The sequence below is a fragment of the Rhamphochromis sp. 'chilingali' genome (assembly GCF_963969265.1).
Source record: "Rhamphochromis sp. 'chilingali' genome assembly, chromosome: 22".
Lineage (NCBI taxonomy): Eukaryota > Metazoa > Chordata > Actinopteri > Cichliformes > Cichlidae > Rhamphochromis > Rhamphochromis sp. 'chilingali'.
In genome coordinates this window covers 3,455,705-3,477,965 of record NC_137950.1, presented here as the reverse complement: position 1 = coordinate 3,477,965, position 22,261 = coordinate 3,455,705, and the positions used below count along the sequence as shown (strand labels likewise).

The 22,261-nt window shown below is 40.4% G+C and overlaps 1 protein-coding gene across 7 annotated transcripts in view; it reads right to left on the bottom strand.

Moving 5' to 3' along the window:
* Window positions 1-3,025: 3,025 nt before the first annotated feature.
* tmem94 (transmembrane protein 94) overlaps window positions 3,026-22,261 on the bottom strand; it is a 40,938-nt gene continuing 21,702 nt past the window's right edge. For 4 of the 7 annotated variants that reach the window (XM_080871914.1, XM_080871915.1, XM_080871916.1 and 1 more), the window contains 18 exons: window positions 21,161-21,334; window positions 20,837-21,058; window positions 20,193-20,505; window positions 19,091-19,264; window positions 18,799-18,901; window positions 18,480-18,688; window positions 17,963-18,144; window positions 17,429-17,561; window positions 15,391-15,506; window positions 15,186-15,285; window positions 14,949-15,057; window positions 14,276-14,465; window positions 14,107-14,184; window positions 13,914-13,999; window positions 13,738-13,819; window positions 12,683-12,852; window positions 12,442-12,536; window positions 9,479-10,383 (listed from right to left, as the gene is read on the bottom strand). In XM_080871914.1, coding sequence (XP_080728040.1) covers window positions 9,587-10,383; window positions 12,442-12,536; window positions 12,683-12,852; window positions 13,738-13,819; window positions 13,914-13,999; window positions 14,107-14,184; window positions 14,276-14,465; window positions 14,949-15,057; window positions 15,186-15,285; window positions 15,391-15,506; window positions 17,429-17,561; window positions 17,963-18,144; window positions 18,480-18,688; window positions 18,799-18,901; window positions 19,091-19,264; window positions 20,193-20,505; window positions 20,837-21,058; window positions 21,161-21,334 — 3,333 coding nt within the window. In that variant the 3' untranslated portion in view covers window positions 9,479-9,586. The other 3 variants (XM_080871918.1, XM_080871919.1, XM_080871920.1) reach the window with 2 other exon arrangements.

Sequence of the window (22,261 nt, the reverse complement as noted above, 5' to 3'; positions counted from 1 at the left end):
AAGCTGTCCACAGTTCCCTTTATTTTTCCTTTTTCCCTAACAGAAACCACCCTTTCTTTCAGGATAAACCTCAGTGATTAACCACATATTTGTTATTTCTCTATACGCAGCAGTTATATTTGTGTTGAAAATACCTCTGCAAATACAGGAAACAAATATTAAACAGTTGTTTTAAATGTTTCCACCAGAAACTTAACTAGAGGATGCAACACCGCAGGGACTTAATTTAGTTGTACTTGTTACAACAATAAAGATATTCTGATTCTATTCTCCCCATTCTCTCAACCTCTCAGCTGGTGCTTGGCTGGTTCCTCTTGGTCCACCTTATCCTCACACTGCTGAATTTGTCCTGCCCTATCATCAAATGTGGAAAACAACAGTTGATGATAATCACCTATCACCTTGCAGGAGGGCACTTTTCAGTCTCTCCCAAATCTGGATTCAATCAGTAAATCAACCACGGCAGTTAACAAAAATAACAACAAAATGTATCAAAAGTTTATTAAACATCTGTTAACTTGCCAGATGAAAACACAATTTTGACATGGACATACTTTATAAAATAAGAGAGAGAGGAAATGGGAAAAGAAAATTGCACGTACATACAAAGAATTTTTTTTTTTTTTTTTGGGGGGGGGGGGCACATGTGATATGCATTTAAGCTTTAAAACATTGCAATATCTAAAATGGAAACCAAAGAGCAGTTTATTCTGAAGCCAGATACAAGAACATCTTAGAAGACATAAAGACCTGGATGACCTCTAGTTAGCTGCTTTAAAAAATTCAGATCAAACTGATGTTGTTGTACTCTGCCCTAAAAAGCTTCGAAATATGGTATTTAGACAGATGCTTACTCTGGATGGCATTACCTTGGCCTCCAGTAACAATGAGAAATCTTAGTTTTTTGACCAAGACATGTCCCTCTGTGCATATAATACACAAATATATAGGACTACCTTTTTAAAAATTTGCATTTTCATCTTTAAAATGAGAAATATCCTGTTTCAGAGTGATGCTGGAAAATTTACTTTATGCATTTATTATCTCTAGGCTGGACTACTGTAATTCTTTATTATCAGGATGTCCTAAAAACTCCCTGAAAAACCTTCAGTTAATCCAAAATGCTGAAGCAAGAGTCCTGACAGGGACCAGAAAGAGAGAGCATATTTTGCTCATACTGGCCTCTCTTCATTAGTTCCTTGTTAAATTCAGAATAAAAATTTTAAAATCCTTCTCATCTTCTAATCAGAAGATGGTTCAATCCCTGGCTTCTCCAGTCTCCATGCTAAATAGCCTTGGGCAAGATATTAACCCCAAGAGTATGGATGTGTGTAAATATTTCACTTACAGTGAAAAAGGGCTTGTATGAATTAGTGAATGAGGCATGTTGTATAAAGAGCTTTGATTGCTCAGAGAGTAGAAAAAAAGTGCTATATCAAAACCAGTCAATTTACCATATACCGCTGTATATAATTTAAGTACAGCACCACTTCCTGAGTCATCTGACGGTTTGCCAGAATCGTTTTGAGGCTGACTGAAGGTATTGTTCCATGGTCTCACTGAAATCCTCCCATAACACAGTTTTTGCATCAGCCACTGCTTGAACTGCACTCTGCTTGGTATGCCAGTACCTTTCAGCTGCCTTTGTTATCCTACATGCTAGCCAAGCCTGATAAGACTCCTTCAGTCTGACAGCTCTCTTTAGGTTGGGTGTCCACCACCTGGTTCTGGGATTACCACCACTACAGGCACCAACAACCTTCCAGCTGCAATTCCTTGCAGTAGCTTAGGCAAGGAAGTTGTGGAACATTCTCACTTGGACTCAATGACCCCAGCCTCTTTTAGAATGGAATAAAAGCCAGGGAAGGCTGGAGGGGAGCTGGGATAATTCCTTAATCATGCTCTTCCTACTTCAGTAACAACAGGACCTGGAGGGAAAGGATAGATGAGCAGGAGACCCGATGGCTGTAAAGCTGTCTGGAGCAGAGCACAGGTTTGTTGGTGTAATCATACTGTAAAATAATCAGTTCCCTGCAACACAGACTGTGTACACACAGTGTTATTGCAGTGGAAGGCGGGAAGGTGCAGCCACAGATGGAGAAAATGACAACCATCACAGCCTGCACATGTCCAAGACCAAACAAAAAAACAAAACAAAAAAGAGATGAGGTGGTTTTGGGGCTGACTGGATATTACCACTGGTTCATTCTGAACTTTGTAGAGCTGACCAGCCCCTAACGGACCTCTCTGAAAAGGTGTCCAAGATCTGCTACAGTGGATGGAGGAGTGCCAGGTGGCATTTGTGCAGGTTAAAAAGGCTCTCTGTGGGGAACCTGTGCTGCACACCCCTAACTTTTTCCTGTTAGAACGGGAAAGGTGGTACTGTTGAAAAAGAGTTCTTGGCAATACAGTGGCTTCCTGAAATGCCCATTCACTTTGTTTGGATCACGTCCCACTGGCTCCAGTGTATGAAGGACGCCATTGCCTGGATCACCTGGGATTAGCTCTCCAGCCTTTTAAGTTAAAGGTGGCCCATAAGCCAGGGGCACAGATAATCGTGGCTGCTTTCTCCAGCTTGTGGGAAAATGGGTGGGAGGTAGAACTGGCCAGATGGCTCCGCTTGCCTAAGTCGGGCAGTGGGGTATTTAGAGAGGATGGGTGGGGCAGCAGGTTCAGGGAGCAATGCTAAGGAGGCTGGCTGGTCAGCTGAAACTAATTCCCTAATCATTCTCTCTCTTCATTTAAGTAATGCTGCGATTGAGCAAAAATCCTGTGGGATTTTTCCTGTGGGATAAACAAACTGGTGATAGCTAACCAACCACAAATTGTAGTGGTAGACAAGTAGAGGAAGAAGGCTGTAGTAACATATTGATAAGATTAGGAGGGTGAAGGCAACAGTGATACCTGTGGTAACAGGAGAACAATGGGCAGACGGGAAGATGATCACAGGTTGAAGGATAAATACCGCCCACAGGGTGGTGTGTGTGTGTGTGTGTGTGTGTGTGTGTGTGTGTGTGATCTGTGCCCTTCACTGGACAATAGTCTAACTGCATGTCTTCTTTATTCATGTGATTGTCTGCAAGAGAATATAATCCTTACATTTTGCGGTACTCTGACAAAATGGACGAATATGGGAAAAAAATGGATGAAACAATCTGTCAATATTACTTATTACAATGACAAATATTTACAAAATTCCAAAAACCTAGGACACACATGGAATAAAGTGAGGTTTTTAATCACAACTACTGTGACAGCCAATGAATATTGCAAACTTTGCAACCTGCACATGCCATATGTGAATTCAACTTTATTCCCATACATATAAAAAAAAAACCAAAAAAAACCAAAACAATATTATATATACACAATTCCAACTCAAAACAAAGGTTTTGGGGGGATTTTTACATTTTCTGAAAAACAATTTTAATTCTCGATCACTCACAGGGTTAACATGCCCCTGGCAAAATTTATTTTGAGGCTGTTGAGGAACGTGTTCTCAACTAATAGTATTCTGAAGATTTTCAGAGAACTTGACCTGTGACCTTAAGGTTAAGGCCACTGAGATTCAAACTCATTCGATATTTTTAGTAGATACACCCACGTATCAATTAAAAAAATAAAATAAAATCCTGTGTCGCTACATTCTCTAGCTATTACATTCCCAAACTTGGGTGTCCACATTGATCCCCTTGACGACAATACCCCATCAACCTTTTATGTCTCAGGGGTAAAAAAATGACTCATTGTCAGGTTGTATTGCATAATGTCTCTCTTCATGACTCTAGACTTATTCTCTGTTACAAGCTCAACAACCTAAATAGTTCCTGTTCCTGTCAACTAACAAACTACACAGTGCAGTAAATAAACCCAAACACATCAGCAAATATGAGAGAACCTGAGTGGCACTTCATGCTTTAGTTTCCTTTTTAACTCTAAATGGGAAAACCTCCTTTACAAAATAAATTAGCCATTTTTAATAAAAACACATTCAAGTGTGCATCTTACCTCCTCAAATGTTTTCACAAACAACGTTTATTCGACTGTTTGTTTATGTATTCAGTGAAATAGAACTAAGTTCTTCAAAAGTACTCATGCCTATATTTATAATTATTACAAACTTTGGGGCTCCACGGGTACCTTTTTTTTTTTTCAGTGTTCCCACTTGACTTGTTAAAAAAAAAAAAAAAAAATCATCAAAGCTAGTCAGATGATATGCAACAATTCAACATGTCTCAGTGGATGTCACATTAAGATCCTCTGAAAGTGAAGTAGCATTTAGCGGAACGTTTCTGGAGTGGACCCCATGTAAAACGTTTCTCACATGTAGAACAGATGTGAAGAAGATGAAGCAGGAGCTTCTTCAGAAATTATTCTTCATGTCTTTCAAGAGTTCAGACAACAAACTCTTCTGACATCATTTAAATGTTTGTAATTAAATTGGATTCTTTGGAGTCTTTCTTTTCCCTGCCTTTTTTGTCATGAATCAACTGTTAAAAAACGGTCCCAGAAGCTCGAACAAATGTGTCAAACTGCCCTCATGGTTGTTCGACTTTTGCTTCGCCTGGCCGCAGTGCAGTTAGGCTTAAATTGTCTGCTACAGCATGTGCACCAAGCTGGCTCCTGGTATTGCCCCACCAACCGACTTCAGAACGGAGAGTTCATTCCAAGCTTCGTTTCAAACTGCAACTTCTGTCTCTTCTGGTACCGAACTCGCACCCTTTGAAAGGACACAGAGGACAAACCAGAGCTTATAATCAACAAACGCACAAAAAAAAACAATTTAGCAGCAATTCAGTGCTCTGAGGAGTGTAAGAGAAAAACAAAGACTGACCTGAAATCTAAAAAATTAATAATAATAATCATCATCATCATCATCATCATATTATTATTTAATTAATCAATGGCTAATATCATTATTATTATTAATATCATTATTATCATCATCATCATTATTATTATTCCACCACCACATGTTCATGCTACCCTCTTTCTGTTTCTAACATTTGTACAGAACATATTGTCCATCCATCCATTCGCTTCCGCTTCTCCTTTCCAGGGTCGCGGGGGGCGCTGGAGCCTATCCCAGCTGTCATAGGGCGAGAGGCGGGGTACACCCTGGACAGGTCGCCAGTCTGTCGCAAGGCTAACACAGAGACACAGACAACCAGTCGCACTCACATTCACACCTATGGGCAATTTAGATTGATCAATTAACCTATCCCCACAAGCTGCATGTCTTTGGACTGTGGGAGGAAGCCGGAGTACCTGGGGAGAACATGCAAACTCCACACAGAAAGACCCCGGCCTGATGGTGGAATTGAACTCAGGACCTTCTTACTGTGCAGCAAAAGTGCTAACCACCGTGGTGCCCGTGCAACGTGAATCAGAATCATATTGCTTCTAATCGTTTTCCAACTATTTTATACTATCCCTTCTCCCCCCCCCCCAACACTACTGATGTATTTCTAACAGCTTCTTCTATTTCGTACCGTATCTCATGTAGCTTCACCACTTCATTGACTACAACCACCAGCAGCAGGGAGACAGACACTAGCAGCCAGGCCTCCAGCGGTATGTCAGCCAGTTTAAAGCACAGGACAGTAGTCTTGTCACACCACAACTGGTAATCCACTGTGGCTTGAACAATTTGGCTGACCAGTCTGGTGAAAAGTACAGACAAGAGGATTTCATACATATACATACCCTTTTCCATTAGTACCTACTCGTGTCGGCTTGGTATGGCTTAACAAGGGTTTTTAGGGTTCGCCATGGGACGATAGTAGTGACTGGTAGCAGGTACCTTTTTAGTACCTGCTTGGCCACAGTCTCAAGCGGTCCAACCAGGTACTAAAATGTGACATCAAACCACATGCCACCGATTGGCTAATCGGTGGCGTCACTTGATGATTCACGAGAGCGTCTCCTTATCGAAAATCATAACCGCCATTTTTGAAACACGACAACGAGGTAAATGGGTACACAACAAATAATACTGTGGTCTTCAAGTCTGACAAAACGCCACCGACTGAGGAATGGGAATAGCATCGGTCTGATATCCTCCTCTACTGTCTTGATGCATGCTCAATCATCCTGCTAAGTAAATCCCAAAGAGTTAATTCTGTTCATCTGGACGTTTTTAGTTTTCAAGTGATTTTCTTCAGTCACAGATGACTGCAGGTCTCTGCAACCTTATAAACAGTACCTTTGCACAATGACAAGCCCAATGTGCTGTGAGGTCAGACCACACTGATCAACAACCACAGATCAAAGACCACTGATCAATGCCCATGAGTACTATTCATAGAGTTGGGGAATGGTTGCAATCACAGCATTGTATGATGGTGAAAGATGTCCCCTCCTCGATTCAGAGGAGCTCTTTCCCTTTTCACATAAATGGCCTCCTTGACTCCCCACTCAAACTAGCAAACTAGTGTTTAAACACAACGTCCACAGATGAACACAATCAACTCCTTGGGGCTCTCCTTGTGTTGTGGTGTCATGTGTCGCATGCAAATGATGTAACCGGAGACTCTGCTGCGTTACTATTAAGACTTCACGCACGTTCGTGGTATATTGATTGTAACGAGCCGATCCAAGTAGGTACTAATAAAAAAAAATTGCTAACAAAGACTCAAAAACAAAGGCAATCCCAACTGATTTTACTGTAACGTATAAAGTATCATAAGACAAGATCTTATTATGGTCATGACTACATTTTACATTCTGCCAACTCTGAGGTAAACAGCAGAACTACAGTTCTGTGCAGAAGTCTTGAGCCACCCACCTGTTTTATATTTTGTTTCGAAGAATTCAGAATTTGTATTTTTAAATATCTATAGGCAATAGTTTTACAGACATTATTAAGCTCTTTCAAAGTTTTTCTTTGGACATTAGGTGCTTTTTTTTCCAGTTTTCAGTCCAGTCCTTGTACCTAATCATTTTCAGAAGAATGTTTTAACACTGGCCAATGACTCATGCAGGCATAAAAAGGCACCCAACTCAACCAATGAAGGATAATGATAACAATGTTATAAAAACTGACAAAACACAATTTTAGAAATAAGAAGGAAAAATCCAGCGAAGACCTAAAAGTCCTCCTTTGAAATGCATCTGATCTTTCAGTCATTTACTGTTTGACCACGACTCAGTAATGACTTTCATGGAGTGTGGCTATCAAGAAGCCATTCTTAAGAAAGGGAAACAAGAAGAAGAGCTTGAGGTAAGCCAAATTGCACAAGAACGGGACTGAAAATCAGGGGTATCAGGACTTATATACAGCTGGACAGAATTGTTAGCCCGCTATGTAAATATAATTTTTAAGCACACGTTTTAACAGTACTTGGAAAATACTTGAATTTTTTTCCCCCCAGTACCATCACTTTGGTCTTCTGGAGGTAGTTCTTCACCACGAGTTATATATGATTTGGCTCCTTGTCAGGTTGGAAGACAAAGCAACAACCCAGAACCACTTTTACTATGGACTGCATGAGTTTTTCTGTTAAAATCTTCACATTTCCCTCTTTCTTCATGATTTCATCGACCATGATGAGTTTTCCCACTTCCACACTTGCTGCAGCATCCCCATAGTTTGGTGTGAGGACAGTATGCTTTGGGTTGCACACATCTCCCTTCTTTCTACAAACATAACCAATGTCTTTGGCCAAAGAGCTAGAATTTTGTCTCATTTGACCAAAGGACACATTTCCTACCTCTGCCAGTATGATGGCTGCATGCAGCCACACAACTGAAATACTCTGTTACCTGGAGCTGGTTTAAGTGCAGAGGCAACAGAATGGACTTAACCATCTGTTGTGACGATTCAGGGGGGAATGGGGTTTCTTCTTGTATTATGTTTAGCTATTGCTTTGTGGTTTTCACCTTTTATTTATACAATAGTTCATTCAGTCACTATATAAGTGGAGCTGTCTCTCATTTGGGGAAGTCTGTTTGTTGAATTATGATATTTTGTACTTTTTTTGAGTATAATTTTGTTTAGTTAACCTCTTTTATGGCCCCACTTAATTATTAATATGGCTTGTTTCTGTCATTTAATTTTTGTAATAATTTTGTCTTTTTTGGAGGGTATAGTAAAACCTATTTCTTGAAGTGCATGTATGTTCTCATAGCCAGGTTTGCTCTGTACTGGGTGGCTCACTTCCTCATGTTCCTCAAACTTGGAAATGTTACAACTTTTTATATTCAACTGCTTTGTGGGCATCAATAAGTCTTTTTCTAAAGTCTAAATTGATTTTATTTCTTTCTGGCCTGATGCTTTCTCAAGTGACAGCTCAGACACTTTTTTCTACTGTATAAATAAGATAAATCCCAGTTTTAACTCGAAGCTTTGGTCATTTTAAAGTCAAAGCACATCATTGCACAGCAGTGGTTTGGGCTACGGCTCAATGGAAAAGGTCAATTTTTCAGAGGGATAATAATACTGACCCCAGGCATTTTTGGGTTTTTTTCTGAAATTATTCTTTCAATATGTGCAAATAAAAATATTTTGTGCTTTCTAAAGAAACCTAATGTATTTAGAAATGCTCGTTTGAAAATCTCTTCTGTTAAAAAAAAAAAAAAAAAAAAGTACTTGGGAAATTTTGACATCAACTTGAAATTTCGTAGTGGGAGTAATCATTTTGTTCTTATCTGTACGCAGAATAAGAACAAAAGCAATCTATAAAACACGGTGAAGACTGTAATGGTTTAGGTCTGCATGGCTCTTCAGTGGAGTTATGAACATGGAAATGTACAATTAGATTTTTATCCACCATCCACTACCACCTGGAAAGCAACTGATTGGCAATGGCTTCATTTTTTAGCATGACAATGGTCACAAATATGACACCGATGCTGTAAAAATAACAAGGTTTCTACACGTACCAAGATAGAAAATGTCTAAACTATTTGCTGCACATATACTTTCATAGCAAAAAATCTAAATGAAGCATGGATCAAGACTTTTGCACGGTACTGAGTTTTCTCTCAGGTGGTAACGTTGCAGCAACATAACCACAATGTTCAAAGTTTGATTCTAGCTTTGTGAGTGCAGTATGTCAACACAACATTGCATTCACTTTGAAAGTTGTCTTGCAATCTCATTAGTAAATATGTCTCTAAACATTGCTTAACATCTTTAATAGACAAACACATGAACTCCAGCACCAATCTGTTCATTTTAACCCTGTTGTAAGTACAGTATCTAAAGCTAAATGTACTGGTGTTTATACACTGCAATTTTCTAGTCTTACTGATCACTCAAAACAGGGCTGCTGAAATCTATTATAAAACCAGCGTTAATCTTAGTCCTTGATGTTTGCAAAGATGTTGATAAACACTGGGCTTTAACATTATCTAAAGAACATAATTACTTACACCACAGGTACAGTGACACACCACCAGGTATTGCTGAATGGGCTCTTTTTCCATAAAGGCTGCGAGCGATGGACATAGCTCAGGGAGATTACCACTGGTAAATGACAGAACAACAATAAGAAAAGTTCGATTTTAAAAAAGAAAATACAATCACTCATCTTTAACATGGGAGTTTTACTGATCATCTCGTGATTATCAAAACAATCTGTGTTCAAAATCCATCCATCCATCCATCTTCATCCGCTTTATCCGGGGCCGGGTCGCGGGGGCAGCAGCCTAAGCAAAGAAGCCCAGACCTCCCTCTCCCAGCCACCTCCTCCAGCTTATCCGGGGGAACACCAAGGCGTTCCCAGGCCAGCTGAGAGATATAATCTCTCCAGCGTGTCCTGGGTCTGCCCCGGGGCCTCCTCCCGGTGGGACATGCCTGGAACACCTCACCCATCCTTGTCAGATGCCCGAACCACCTCAGCTGGCTCCTTTCGATGTGGAGCAGCAGCAGCTCTACTCTGAGCCCCTCCCGGACGGCCGAACTTCTCACCCTATCTTTAAGGGACAGGCCCGCCACCCTTCGGAGGAAGCTCATTTCTGCCGCTTGTATCCGCGATCTCGTTCTTTCGGTCACTACCCACAGCTCGTGGCCATAGGTGAGGGTAGGGACGTAGATCGACCGGTAAATTGAGAGCTTCGCTTTTACACTCAGCTCCCTCTTCACCACGACGGACCGGTGCAGCGTCTGCATTACTGCAGCTGCAGCCCCAATCCGTCTGTCGATCTCCGGTTTCCTTCTCCCATCACTCACAAACAAGACCCCGAGATACTTGAACTCCTCCACTTGGGGCAGGAACTCATCCCCGACCCGGAGTGGGCACTCCACCCTTTTCCGGCTGAGAACCATGGCCTCAGATTTGGAGGTGCTGATCCTCATTCCCGCTGCTTCACACTCGGCTGCGAACCGTTCCAGTGCGAGCTGGAGGCCCTCACCCGATGAAGCCAACAGAACCACATCATCTGCAAAAATCAGAGATGAGATTCTGAGGCCACCAAAGCGAAAGCCCTCCGCCACTTGGCTGCGCCTAGAAATCCTGTCCATAAAAATTATGAACAGAACCGGAGACAAAGGGCAGCCCTGGCGGAGCCCATCACCCACCGGGAACGAGTTTGACTTATTGCCGGCAATGCGAACCAAGCTCTTGCAACGGTTGTATTGGGATCGAATGGCCCGTAGCAATGGGCCAGACACCCCATACATTTTGAACACACACCAAGTATGGGTGAGTTCAAAATGTTCATTTTTTTTTTTTTCAAACTACCTCTCTGAAAATGGGCCACGTCCACATGTACATGGGTATTTTTGAAAACGCAGGATTTTCTATGTGTTTGCACCTTTCGTCCACATGTGTACGGTGTTTTTGATCACTGAAAACTAAGATTTCTAAAAAACTCCTGCCAGGGTGGAGGTTTTCAAAAACTCAGTTTTTGCGTTTGTGTGGACGAGGAAAACTGAGATTTAGTCATGCAACGTCAGAGGTGTGAGCCTCTTTTGACGTGACGTTATTGTTTACATGAGATTAATTTCTACAATTGCGGATATAGACAAAATACTATTGGTGTTAATCTATGTGCAGTTTTTACACACTTACATATACACACACACTTACTGTCCCTCCGTTTAGAAAGGCAGAGGCGTCAGAGTGAACTTCGCACATGGCTTATACATTCAACCAGTGTTGGGAAGGTTACATTTTAAAATGTATTCCACTACAGATTACAGATTACATGCCCCAAAATGTATTTTGTAACATATTCCGTTACGTTACTCAATGAGAGTAACATATTCAGAATACTTTGGATTACTTAATATATTATCATGCTTTAGAACTACATGAATGTACTATTGCTGTGATTTATTACTATCACTGAAGGTTACTCGCCATACCAACACCAACTAGATATTTAAATCTTAATATAAATGAGTAACAGTAGGTGGACATTAGGTAAGGCTGCACTTTTTGCAGCGATCTCGTATAGAAAACTATTCCGCGTGTATATAAAACAGGTCCGCGGCTTTGAACCGTAGTAAAGGGACCTCTGGCTAATACGGGCTTGTAGCTGAAAACTAGCTTTACTTTGTTGTCTGGGTCAACTTTGCAAGCGAGAGACAGAGAGAGGCGTTGAAAGACTGCTTCAACGGAACTTATTGTTTCGGAGGAAAACACGAACACGGTGTACAGTCGAGTCTTAACAGCTTACTTACAACTGGGCTCGTCAGGCACTCTTCTTGGCTGCAGTGGTTATTATTATATTTACATGCTCACAGACACATAACGGATATGACAGTCCATTCTCGCTGCAGCACGGACTACACTACCCATGAGGCTACATTCTTTAAGGCTATGCCTGTAACACTCTGCCTATTGCCTTCATTTTAAATACTTTTTTGAATAATAAAATTTTTTTTTTTTTAAATTCCGTAAGTAGAGGTGACATGGGCCGTGAGATTGAGACACAGGCATTAGAGCCTCTTAATGGTTGTATTCTGAGTACCACCCTTTTAAACAGTAAATGTAATACAGTTACTCATATTTTGTATTTTAAATACGTAACGGTGGTACATGTAATCCGTTACTCCCCAACACTGCATAAAACACAGCCGCTTAATGTATGTATGCTGTATCCATTTTGTTCATTCCTAAGCTGTGAGTCTACACCAACCTGTCTTTAGTTATTAGCATTTGAAATGTTGAAGGCACCCCCCCAAGAAGACGGAGGGAAGCCCTATCCCTAGCAGAGCACAGTGTGGGTAAAAAAAAAAAAAAAAAAAAAAAGCGAAAAAAAAAAAGCAGTTTCAGGTGATTTGGGCAAACCTAAGCTCCGAGAACAGAATAAAAATTGTTTTATGGTCCCGCAAATTGACCAGAGGGAGGAAAGGGGTTTTCATTTACTAAAGACGCGCTCCAGTGGAATACTCTAAGATCCTGACTGCCGTTGTCATAGAGCTCACAAACTGCTTTAAGACATCATAAAAATCTAAAGGACACTTGTACATATCTATGAAGGCGCTCTTACCTGTGTGCAAGACAAGAAACCCTGCCATGATCTTCTGCGTCATCAGCAGACCGTTAGACAGTTCAAAGAACCACTGAGGTGCACTAGGTGAAACGCTGCAGATATATGGAAATATATTTGTTTTTAACATGTTGCTTACTTGTTCTTCATTATTGCTAATCTAACTGCATTGTAATTAATTTTAGCATTAAGTCTATGAGTGGAACAGCTATGGACTGTTGCAGGTTATTGTTACTCCTACCTCTTTGCAAATATATTACAGGAGGCAGTGGTGTTGTCTGAGGAGTTCAGGTTGCAGTGTGACAAACTGCTCAGGCAGACCGCTTGTAGGCTAAACCCAAAGGCCAACAGGTAGGCACACATAGTCAGGCCAAACTTCAACAGGAAACAGCCAAGGAAGTAGTTCTGAGTCTGGTTAAAGAGGTTGGCAAACAGACATACACAAATTCATCCAAGATTTCAGTAGCTGATCTGGTAATGTAGCTGTTCCTTTTCAAATCACTTTATCAGCTAATGTTACAAAATAGCCATCAGATTCATGTATGGCTAATTGTATCTTGCTTGCCAAGGTTATTGCTAGTAAGACAGCAAATACTAGCCTAGCCTGCCAAATGACTTCAATAGTTAATGTGATCCTTCATATGAACTTACCCATAAATTCTAAAGTCAAATGACTGAACAAAACAAAGATTTATAACCACTTTCTTCAGTAGTACCGCAAAATATAGAATGGCTAGTTATTACTAGCTGTTGTAACTCTTTTATTCAGTGTGATTGTTTTTTAATGTTACTCTTAATTGATCTGTTATTGTATATTTTTCACATGTTCGTATGGGATATTGTATTTGTTTTAAATGTTATGTACATGTATTTTGACTTTAGTTGCCATGATGCCAGGTTTCTCTTGGAAATGAGATTTTTAATCTCAATGAGATTTTTTTACCTGGATAAATAAAGGACTAGTAAAATAAAAAATAAAAACCAAGCTATGCAACATGTATTTTGCAATAGTAGCTGCAACTTTGTTGTCATATGACTGATGCTGAGGAAAACAGTAGACGAAATAGTCCACCATTACAGTGCAGGACATTTTTGTGCATGTCTTGTAATTTGCCAGTTGTAACTGTTATGGTCGTGTCTATAATTAATTCTTTCTCTGAGGTTGAGCAGAGTTTCTTTAAGTAGATTTTATTAAGCATTCATTTGAGTGGATACAGGAAATAGATACACTGTGTGAACAATAAAAACCTGAATAATATCACATGAGTATACTCTATTTCTCATACTTGATACTACCTTCTTTGGGATTGCGTCCAGGTTCTTCCCTGTGGCAACTGTCATAACTGTACTATCAGGTGGCTTTCCCAAAAGTGACACACTGCCAACAGAGAACAAATTAGAACCAGTTTCTTCACGAAACAACAAAATAACAATGAATTATTAGTTTCTAGATATTTACAGTATGTATGTACCTTAGCAGAGGGCAGCTGAAGCATGACACCCAGAGGATGTCAGTGGTGTTCATGGGAGGAGGAAGTTGAGCTAAGCAGGCTAAGAACTGTAACACCAGAAGCACATCATGCAGTAAATTACACAGAAATAGGAAGATGTTTAATGCAGTGTAAACAGGCACATCTTCAGAATTTATGAATCTTCCCTTCTCACCTGGATGATAACCAGACTGAGTTGACACTGCAGCAGAAAGAGGAAGCACTTGCGAATGCCGTAGGTTGTGTGTCGTGCCTGCAACACATTCAGCCAAAGGCAGATACATTTATAAATGTAACATTACTCTTAGACTGATCGGGTACACAAGGGCCTGTGTGCATCTAACCTGTTCTATGAGTTTGACCATGCTCACACTCTCTCCTTGGTGGAAGGTAACAGAACAGCCCATGCTGTTGAGCTGTCCAGACAGCCTCAATGGAGACAGTCCTTCGACCTCTCCATTAAATCCTCCCCCAGTGGCATAGCCAAACGTCTCCCACAAACACTGAGATGGATACAAAGGGTCCAAAGCAATGCTGTAAAACAGAGGTCAGGTGGCGCGATTAAGTCTCAGCTTTGACTGGACAATTCAAAGAAACAGAGTACTGAAGCAATTACAAGCTCATTTTTTTGCTGATGAGTAAACCATCATCTCCAGCACACTGCAGCTGGAGTCTGATTAAGAGACTTGTCCATTCATTCTTCCAACTTTGCATTGGATTTCTAAAACTATAAGTCACTTGCTTAAAGGAGACCTGTTTTATTCTAGTTTGGCCAGGTGCAGTATACAGGATACACTGTGGCATGAAAGTGTTTTTGAATTAATCTGCAAATATTCCAAATGATTTATTATCTCTTTGGTAGTCCTTGTTCTGCTTTGCAGCCTCAGTTAGCCCCATATTAGAAAAAGAATTACTGTAGCTAACTGCAGTCAGTGACAGAGTTGTGACAACCTACTGCAGAGGTAGTTGATTCTATGTTATGATTGCGCATATTCATATATTTTATTATTAGCATACCTTAGGTCACTCTGAAGGAACAGGCGGCTATTGCGGAAATTGCCAGCGCTCCCCAGACAGCACGTAACCTCCCTGTTTTCCTGCATGATCGTGATCATCTCACACATGGCTGAAAGGAAGTGATACAGGCATGTGGATCGTTGGTTCACTTTTGTTAAACTTTACTCAGAATACTAAGTAGTAATGTACTGGACATCTTGTACACAATATGGTACCCATATGTAAGATAAGACTTACTTTCAGGCGTACAGTCTGTGAAGAGTGGCACCAAAAGAGGCACATTATCAATGTTCTTCAAATGAGGACGAACCTGGTGGATCCCACGAGGTAACTTGGCCTTTACAAAATATATGGAAGCAATACATAAAACACAAGGCTGAGCAGACTTTGCTTTTGCCTCTGTGGGCTAGAACAGTAGTTTCACTGGTTAAGAGCAAATTACCCTGTTACAGTCCTCCAGGAAGCTGGGGACATCGCTATCTGTGGGCTGGAAACTGGCCAGGTCAGAGTGAGCTTCCTCTTCTGGTAGCAGGGGACCTTCTGCTTCATCCCGAGAATCTGTGTTACAGAAAAAATATAGTGTGGCTTCCTCTACACTTATTAAGAAGCATTACTGAAAAAAAACAAAAAAAACAACGAAAAACACCAAAAGATAAGATAAGATAAGATAGAACTTTATTAATCCCTCGGGTGGGTTCCTCTGGGAAATTCGACTTCCAAAAAAAAAAGTACAGCAACGACCGAAGTACATTTACTCATACACTCTTAAGATACACAGTATATTGCATACAGTATGTTGTATACAGCAGCGGTCCCCAACCTTTTTTGCGCCACGGACCGGTTTATGCCCGACAATATTTTCACGGACCGGCCTTTAAGGTGTCGCGGATAAATACAACAAAATAAAACTAGTACCGGTACCGAAAAAAAGAAGATTTATTCATAACACACGTGAAAAGACCCAGGAAAACGGAGTTAACAATAAAAACGATAACAAACTAATGCTGAAAACCGATAAAAACCCTGAAAACTATACATTTCACACCTGAGCCTCAACTCTCGCGGCCCGGTACCAAACGACTCACGGACCGGTACCGGTCCGAGACCCGGGGGTTGAGGACCGCTGATATACAGTACTAAACTGATTTTTTGCTGAGAAGGAACCCAATACTTCGAGAAAGGAGACTGTAAGTGGTTTTATAGATATAACAGAGATACGGCTGGGCTGCCATAAATTGCTTTACCTCATAGGAAAACACGCATTGCCAGCTATTTTTCCCTCCCACTGAGTTAGGGAGGGGACATTTAGTGTGTATGTGGCAGAGTGTGAAGCACTGAGAATTAAAAGTAGCACCTCATGGTTCTCAGCCAGAAAAGGGTGGAGGACCCACTCTGGGTCAGGGATGAGTTGCTGACCCAGGTAGAGAAGTTTAATTATCTCAGGGTCTTGTTCACGAGTGAGGAAAGAGGGGAGCAGAGATTAACAGACAGACTAGTGCTTTAGCTGCAGTGATGCAGACACTACTGGTGCATCACGGTGAAGAGAGAGCAGAGTGGAAGTGCACAGCTCTTGATCTACCTTCATGAAGTGTTTGACAGTTTGGGTAATTGTGTTCTTTCAGATGTGGTTGTACATTTAGATATTAGTTGCTTTTTGCATTACCTCGTTCTGGGTGGATATTATGTTGTTGTATCCTGTTACGACAGTACCTAATAATTCTGTTTCTAGCGACATGAGAGACCTCACATTGGTTAATTGGAACGTAAAAGGTCTTGGACACGTGGTTAAGAAGGGTCATGTCCTTTCACACCTTAAATTTTTGGAAGAAGAAATTATCTTCCTCAAAGAAACGCATGCTAGTGCAGCTGAACAGCACAGGTTGAGAGCAAATTAGGTTTCTCAGGTTTTTCAGGCTCCATTTACTTATAAATCTAGAGGTGTGCCAATCCTCAGTTGTACAAATATTCTCTTTAGAGTGGAGGCCACAAAGTCTGATCCATATCATAGATACTTTTGGTTACTCTACCAAATGCTTTTCTAATTATTTATGCTCCTGATGTTGATGCTCTTTTTTTTTTAGTTTTGATATTATTCCTTCATCTAATTCCAACATTGCATTTGGAAGTAGAGTCAACTGTTATCTTGAGCCCATTCTTGACAGCCTACCCACTCCCAATCATTTTCCAGAACAGATTTTAAATGAGTTAATTAAATCAAAATATTTGGTGGATATTTGGAGATTTCCAATTATTCCAACTTTTGAAAGAGCCATGTTTTTTTCCCTTTTGAATATTTATTGTAAATAAGACAGAAATACTTCCTATTCGATTACTTGTTGGAATAATCAACAGTTTACTTGATTACTAAAATAATTGATAGCTGCTACACTATTAATGACTGAATATATAATCAGCCTTTAAAATTGTTCCCATTACTAATAACACGAATATTAACTCAAACTTGTCAGAAACACGGGTACCTTGGTTCAAATCCTCATGCAGGGAACCATGACTGGGGCTTGATGGCGCTCCATCACAGGGACCGTCTCCGTTTGGTGTCAGAGAGATATGACAGTTCCAGCCTGTCTCTAAACCCATCTTCTCTGCAAACACCTGCACAAATCCAAAGGAGCCGTCTCAAATTTATAGTAGATTATAGCAGTATACTAGACTATATATAGACACTACTATATAGTAGTATCCAGTATTTTAGTAGGTTTTTCCAAACAAATCTGAAAATTTTCTTCAGGTCATAAACTGTGACCTTGTGTGAGAGCACACCTGTCTAAAGTGAAACACGCAATGTCATTTGCTGTTAGACCCTCATCAAATCTTTTTAGATGACGGAGAACAGTAATTAGCAGTAATTAAATAAGTTACCACCTTTGTCCTATTTGTCTGTAAATGAGCAAAAACTTATAGATACTTATAGATAATAGAAATACTAAATAAATAAGTTAAAACTAAATAAGTAAGCTTTTAGTTGCAATGATTAAGAGCTTGACTGTACTCACCTTGCTGCGGAGCTCATCCTCCATGGAAAAGTAAACAAAGCGGATGCAAGCAGTGACGAGGGCATCAATGAGACGGACCGTGTCTAGCCTTGCCTGGAACTGGGATGACACCATTCCCATAAAGATCTGCCCGCTTAGGGCCTGAACACAGTCGTCACGCTCCACACCCTCACCTATACCTTCTGTGAGCACGACGGGAAAGAGGAAAGAGAGGGTAACTAAACAATGTAACATCTGTCTAAAGTCAGAGAAATCTCTTTATCCATACAATTTTGCAATTTACAGTCACTTCCAAGACATGTAGAATCAAAACTTACTAACTCACTTGTATGCAGTGATTGCCAAGTAAGTAAAAAGCATCTGTCCAAGTCATGGTCTTTGATAAACAAGTCAAACTACTGAACCTTGGATAACAGCAATTGAGCTTTGCAGTGACAACATATTTCCTTTAATTCTTGTACAGTTTTGTCTTGCTCAAATGCAAAACCACCCATTTCATCAGTGTCACAGTCCATACCATCTGAGCTCCAGCTGTTCCTGCAGGAGTTGTGTTTGATGGGAGTCGTGGAGGGCAACTCTAGTCCAGAAAACAGACAGGGACCAGGAGCCAGTTCCATACATTTCCCATTCAGCTGGCTAGACAGAGATACTTGCATAGGTTTATACGCAAAAGCTGAGCAGTAACCTGATAGACAGGCACGTTGGTAGAAGTCCAGGACCTTCTTTCTGTGACACAGGAACCAAAGGATGAAATGAAAACTTTCCAAATTCACTGTGTGCATTTGGAAAGTGTAACTATGTTGACTTCAAGCACAAACAAAAAGCCAAAGACAGACCTGTCTGAGCCTGAGAGGGGGTAGATATCAGTTCCATCCCAGAAGTCAGTGCAGGCCTCCAGGATAAGGTCAGCTGAACCATGTGACAGCATCTGGACATTATCTAACAGTGCATAAAAGCATTATCAAGAAAGAAAACAACAAAACATTATGGTACTGTTTGGCCAAAGGGAGGATTGGAGAGAAACATATACAGGAACATGGATTATGTGCAGGGAATAAAGAGATGGTGCTGAACATTTTATTAAAACTGCATCATAAAACCCAAAACAATAATAGTGTGCTGACTCACTGGATGAAGAGTCTCGTACGAACAGAGAGATGAGATGGGAGATGGGAGGCTGGCGTTTGGTGAAGTAATGAAGGCGGTGGGATGTGAACTCCTTGGTCTTCTCTCCAGATGGCAGCTGGTAGAGGGTCAAGTGGTTCTCCTGTTTAAACAACTCTCTCGCACCAGGGGTGAACCCTGACAAACAGACAAAAAGAAGAAAACAATGCTTCTGAATTGTTCTCTGATAGATTTTAATATCGCACTCAATCGATTCGGATGCAGTGATTTATTTAAAATTATATACCAGTGAATGAGAACATAACGTCTTGAGAAAGCTAATTTTTTGTAATTTAATTTGGTAAAGTAAAGTAAAACATATATTCTTTGTTCATTACGAGTAATGAACAAAGAATATATAATAATAGAATATATTATTTGTATAAAATCTCTCTTTTAACCCCTGTCGTGTAATATGTGCTTTTAATGCTTCTATTACTGCTGGGAGCACTTTGCACTTTACCTACATAATAATTTAGCCTACATAATCATACCACACACTCGTTACAAATTAAACACACAGATTCGACATTTGGATTTAGTGGTAAAATAAAAAATAAACCCTGGCTTGTCAGACACAGCAGGGTTAAATCAGTGGTTTTCATTTTTCCTGTTGGGTTGATAAAGGCATGTTGCTGTCGCATCATAGACTACTTGTTTCATTTGTAGAGATATGTTTACAACAATGCACTGCGGTCTGAATATTACTAGGCTATTAGGAGTGTTGCGTTTAACCATCTACATTATGCTGTAGAAATTTCAGTTTGAAATTTTTTTCCTCCCGTCTTACTCTGCATTTCTGGCTGGATCATTGACAGGGCCACTCAGAGGTTGCTTCTGGCCACATGTGGCCTGTAGGCCATTGCTTGAGTAGGCTGGGCGTAGAGGATCTGTAAAATCCTCTGTGCCACAGGATAACCATTGTTAAATAGGTTTATATCAGCATGTAACCTGTAACTTATACATTGTGTTAAATAGCGACCCACAGGCTGTTGGATATAACCAAAAGATTCAGGGAAGTCATTACTTGTTTAGTTTATATAAGAATCAGTTCTGACATGCTCACCTATAAGTCTGGAAAGCTCACAGAGCCCCCATGGAACATATACTGGCAGCACCGTGCCGTGGCTCTCCTGCAGAGCCAGGTTTGATAGATGGTCAGAGAAGCGACAGAGCTGCTTGGTGACACTGGCATTGCAGAGGTTTAGCATGATATTCAGGCCCAGTGGCTTTAGGGAGGGCAGGTGGCACTGCCAGGATTGGTCATCAAACTGGATGCTGGCAGGGTTCTGCTGGTCTTGTGACAGGCTCAGCATCTCCAGGTGGTAGTCACACACAAAGTCATCAGCCTCCACTTCAGGACAGCCCAGTGAAAAATCCTTGAGATAAGAGAAAAAAACCTGAAGCCACATACCAACTTCCTGAGTTCCTACACTTTACTTGTACTGTGCTGGTTAGTTCCCTGTCATTTTAAGTTATTTCTTATTGGTTAGCTTAAATATGTAGGCCATAGCAGCAGCAGTGAAAATTCAAACTGACAAAAACAAATTTTAATACAACATTTACATCTCAGATAACCCAAAATTTCAGTATTAATGGGACTTACTAACGTTTTCACCATCTGTTTTTAAAATTTTATGTATTAATTTTTTATTTTTTATTTTTTTTTTTAAAGAGCTCTATATTAGAAATTTCAGTTGCAGTTTGTACCGGTGTCTGGGCATCCTCGCCTCCCTCAGTGTCATGGCTGAAGCTCACATTCGATCCAGAGTGGTGTTTAGTGCAAGTGGGTACAGGCTGGCAGTGCTGCTGAATCTGGAGAGTGTCAGATGAGAGTGCTGTTTCGTGCGACATCTCGCTGGGATCTGGCCCCACTCCCGGCTGAGGGGGGGGCTCTTTCTGCAGACAAAGCAGAGCCTCTGCCTCCTGGCCCTACCAGACAATAAAAGGTTTTCTTGTTTTTTGTTGTTTTTTTATTAAACTCTAAAATTAATTTTGGGGGGCTAAAAGCTTTGCCTAAGAGAACAAACAAACCTCTTCCCTGTCATCATCCATCTCCATTTGGCAGTATGAGTTAACAGACATGTTGTCTCTGAGGTCATCTTGACTGTTGTGTGATGGTTCCACTCGTCCACTAAAGAACAGCACAGTCTCCGGACTGGGATTTGGCCACGAAAGAATACCCTGCTTGTCCACACAACATAGAACCTGCACGCAAAACAAAAGTACAGATTATATAAACACACACTTACAGAACAAAAAGCTTCCTGAGAAAATAGCTTTCAGTGATAAGAAGAGTTCTAGGCTTTTTAACCTCTATAAAGCGCTGGCTCAGGGAAGCATTGTTTGGTCACTACTTTAGGAATTCCAAAACAGTTCCAAATATCCACACAGAAGAGTTACACACACACACACACTGTAGTATAGGACCCATGTGCCTAAATACGTACAATTTGAAATTGCATAAGGTCCACGTCCTCGAAAATATTTTAACAGTGCTGTGAGAAAGTATTTCACCCATTCATGATTTTGTATTGGTTTTTGCAATTTCATCACACTTACATGTTTCAGATCATCAACCAAGTTTAAATGTATTGGGCAAAGATAACCTAAGTTATTAAGGGAAAAAAGCTATCCAAACCTACCTAGTAATTGGTCTTAACTTAATAATAACTGGTTGTGCCATCCTTGGAAGCAATAACTATAATTATTGTATCCAAAAGATATTATTTAGAATCTGTTCATTATGTAGAGAGACAACACTGGTTCATCCCTTGCATTAGGTGGTTTTTTATGCTTGAATGATTCATAGGTCAGTGTTAATTGGCAAAAAAACAAACAAACAAAAATATTCCTCTGAAAATGGTACAAGGACTGAAAAAGAAGAAAAAGTTTGAAAGACAATTTCTTCCCAATCGAGAAAGGTGGATGTTCAGGGTGAATCTATAATTATTGTGCATGTCTATTATGTCAGTGTACTCTATTTCCACCTTTATGGCAGCTCGGAGTGGTGCTTCAAATTTTGGTATCAATCTGATACCGTCACCAATTTGCAAAGTATATGTTCTAATATATTTCTAAAGGTGCTATTGACATAAAATTCTCACCAGATGTCAGTAACAACCCATCGAATCC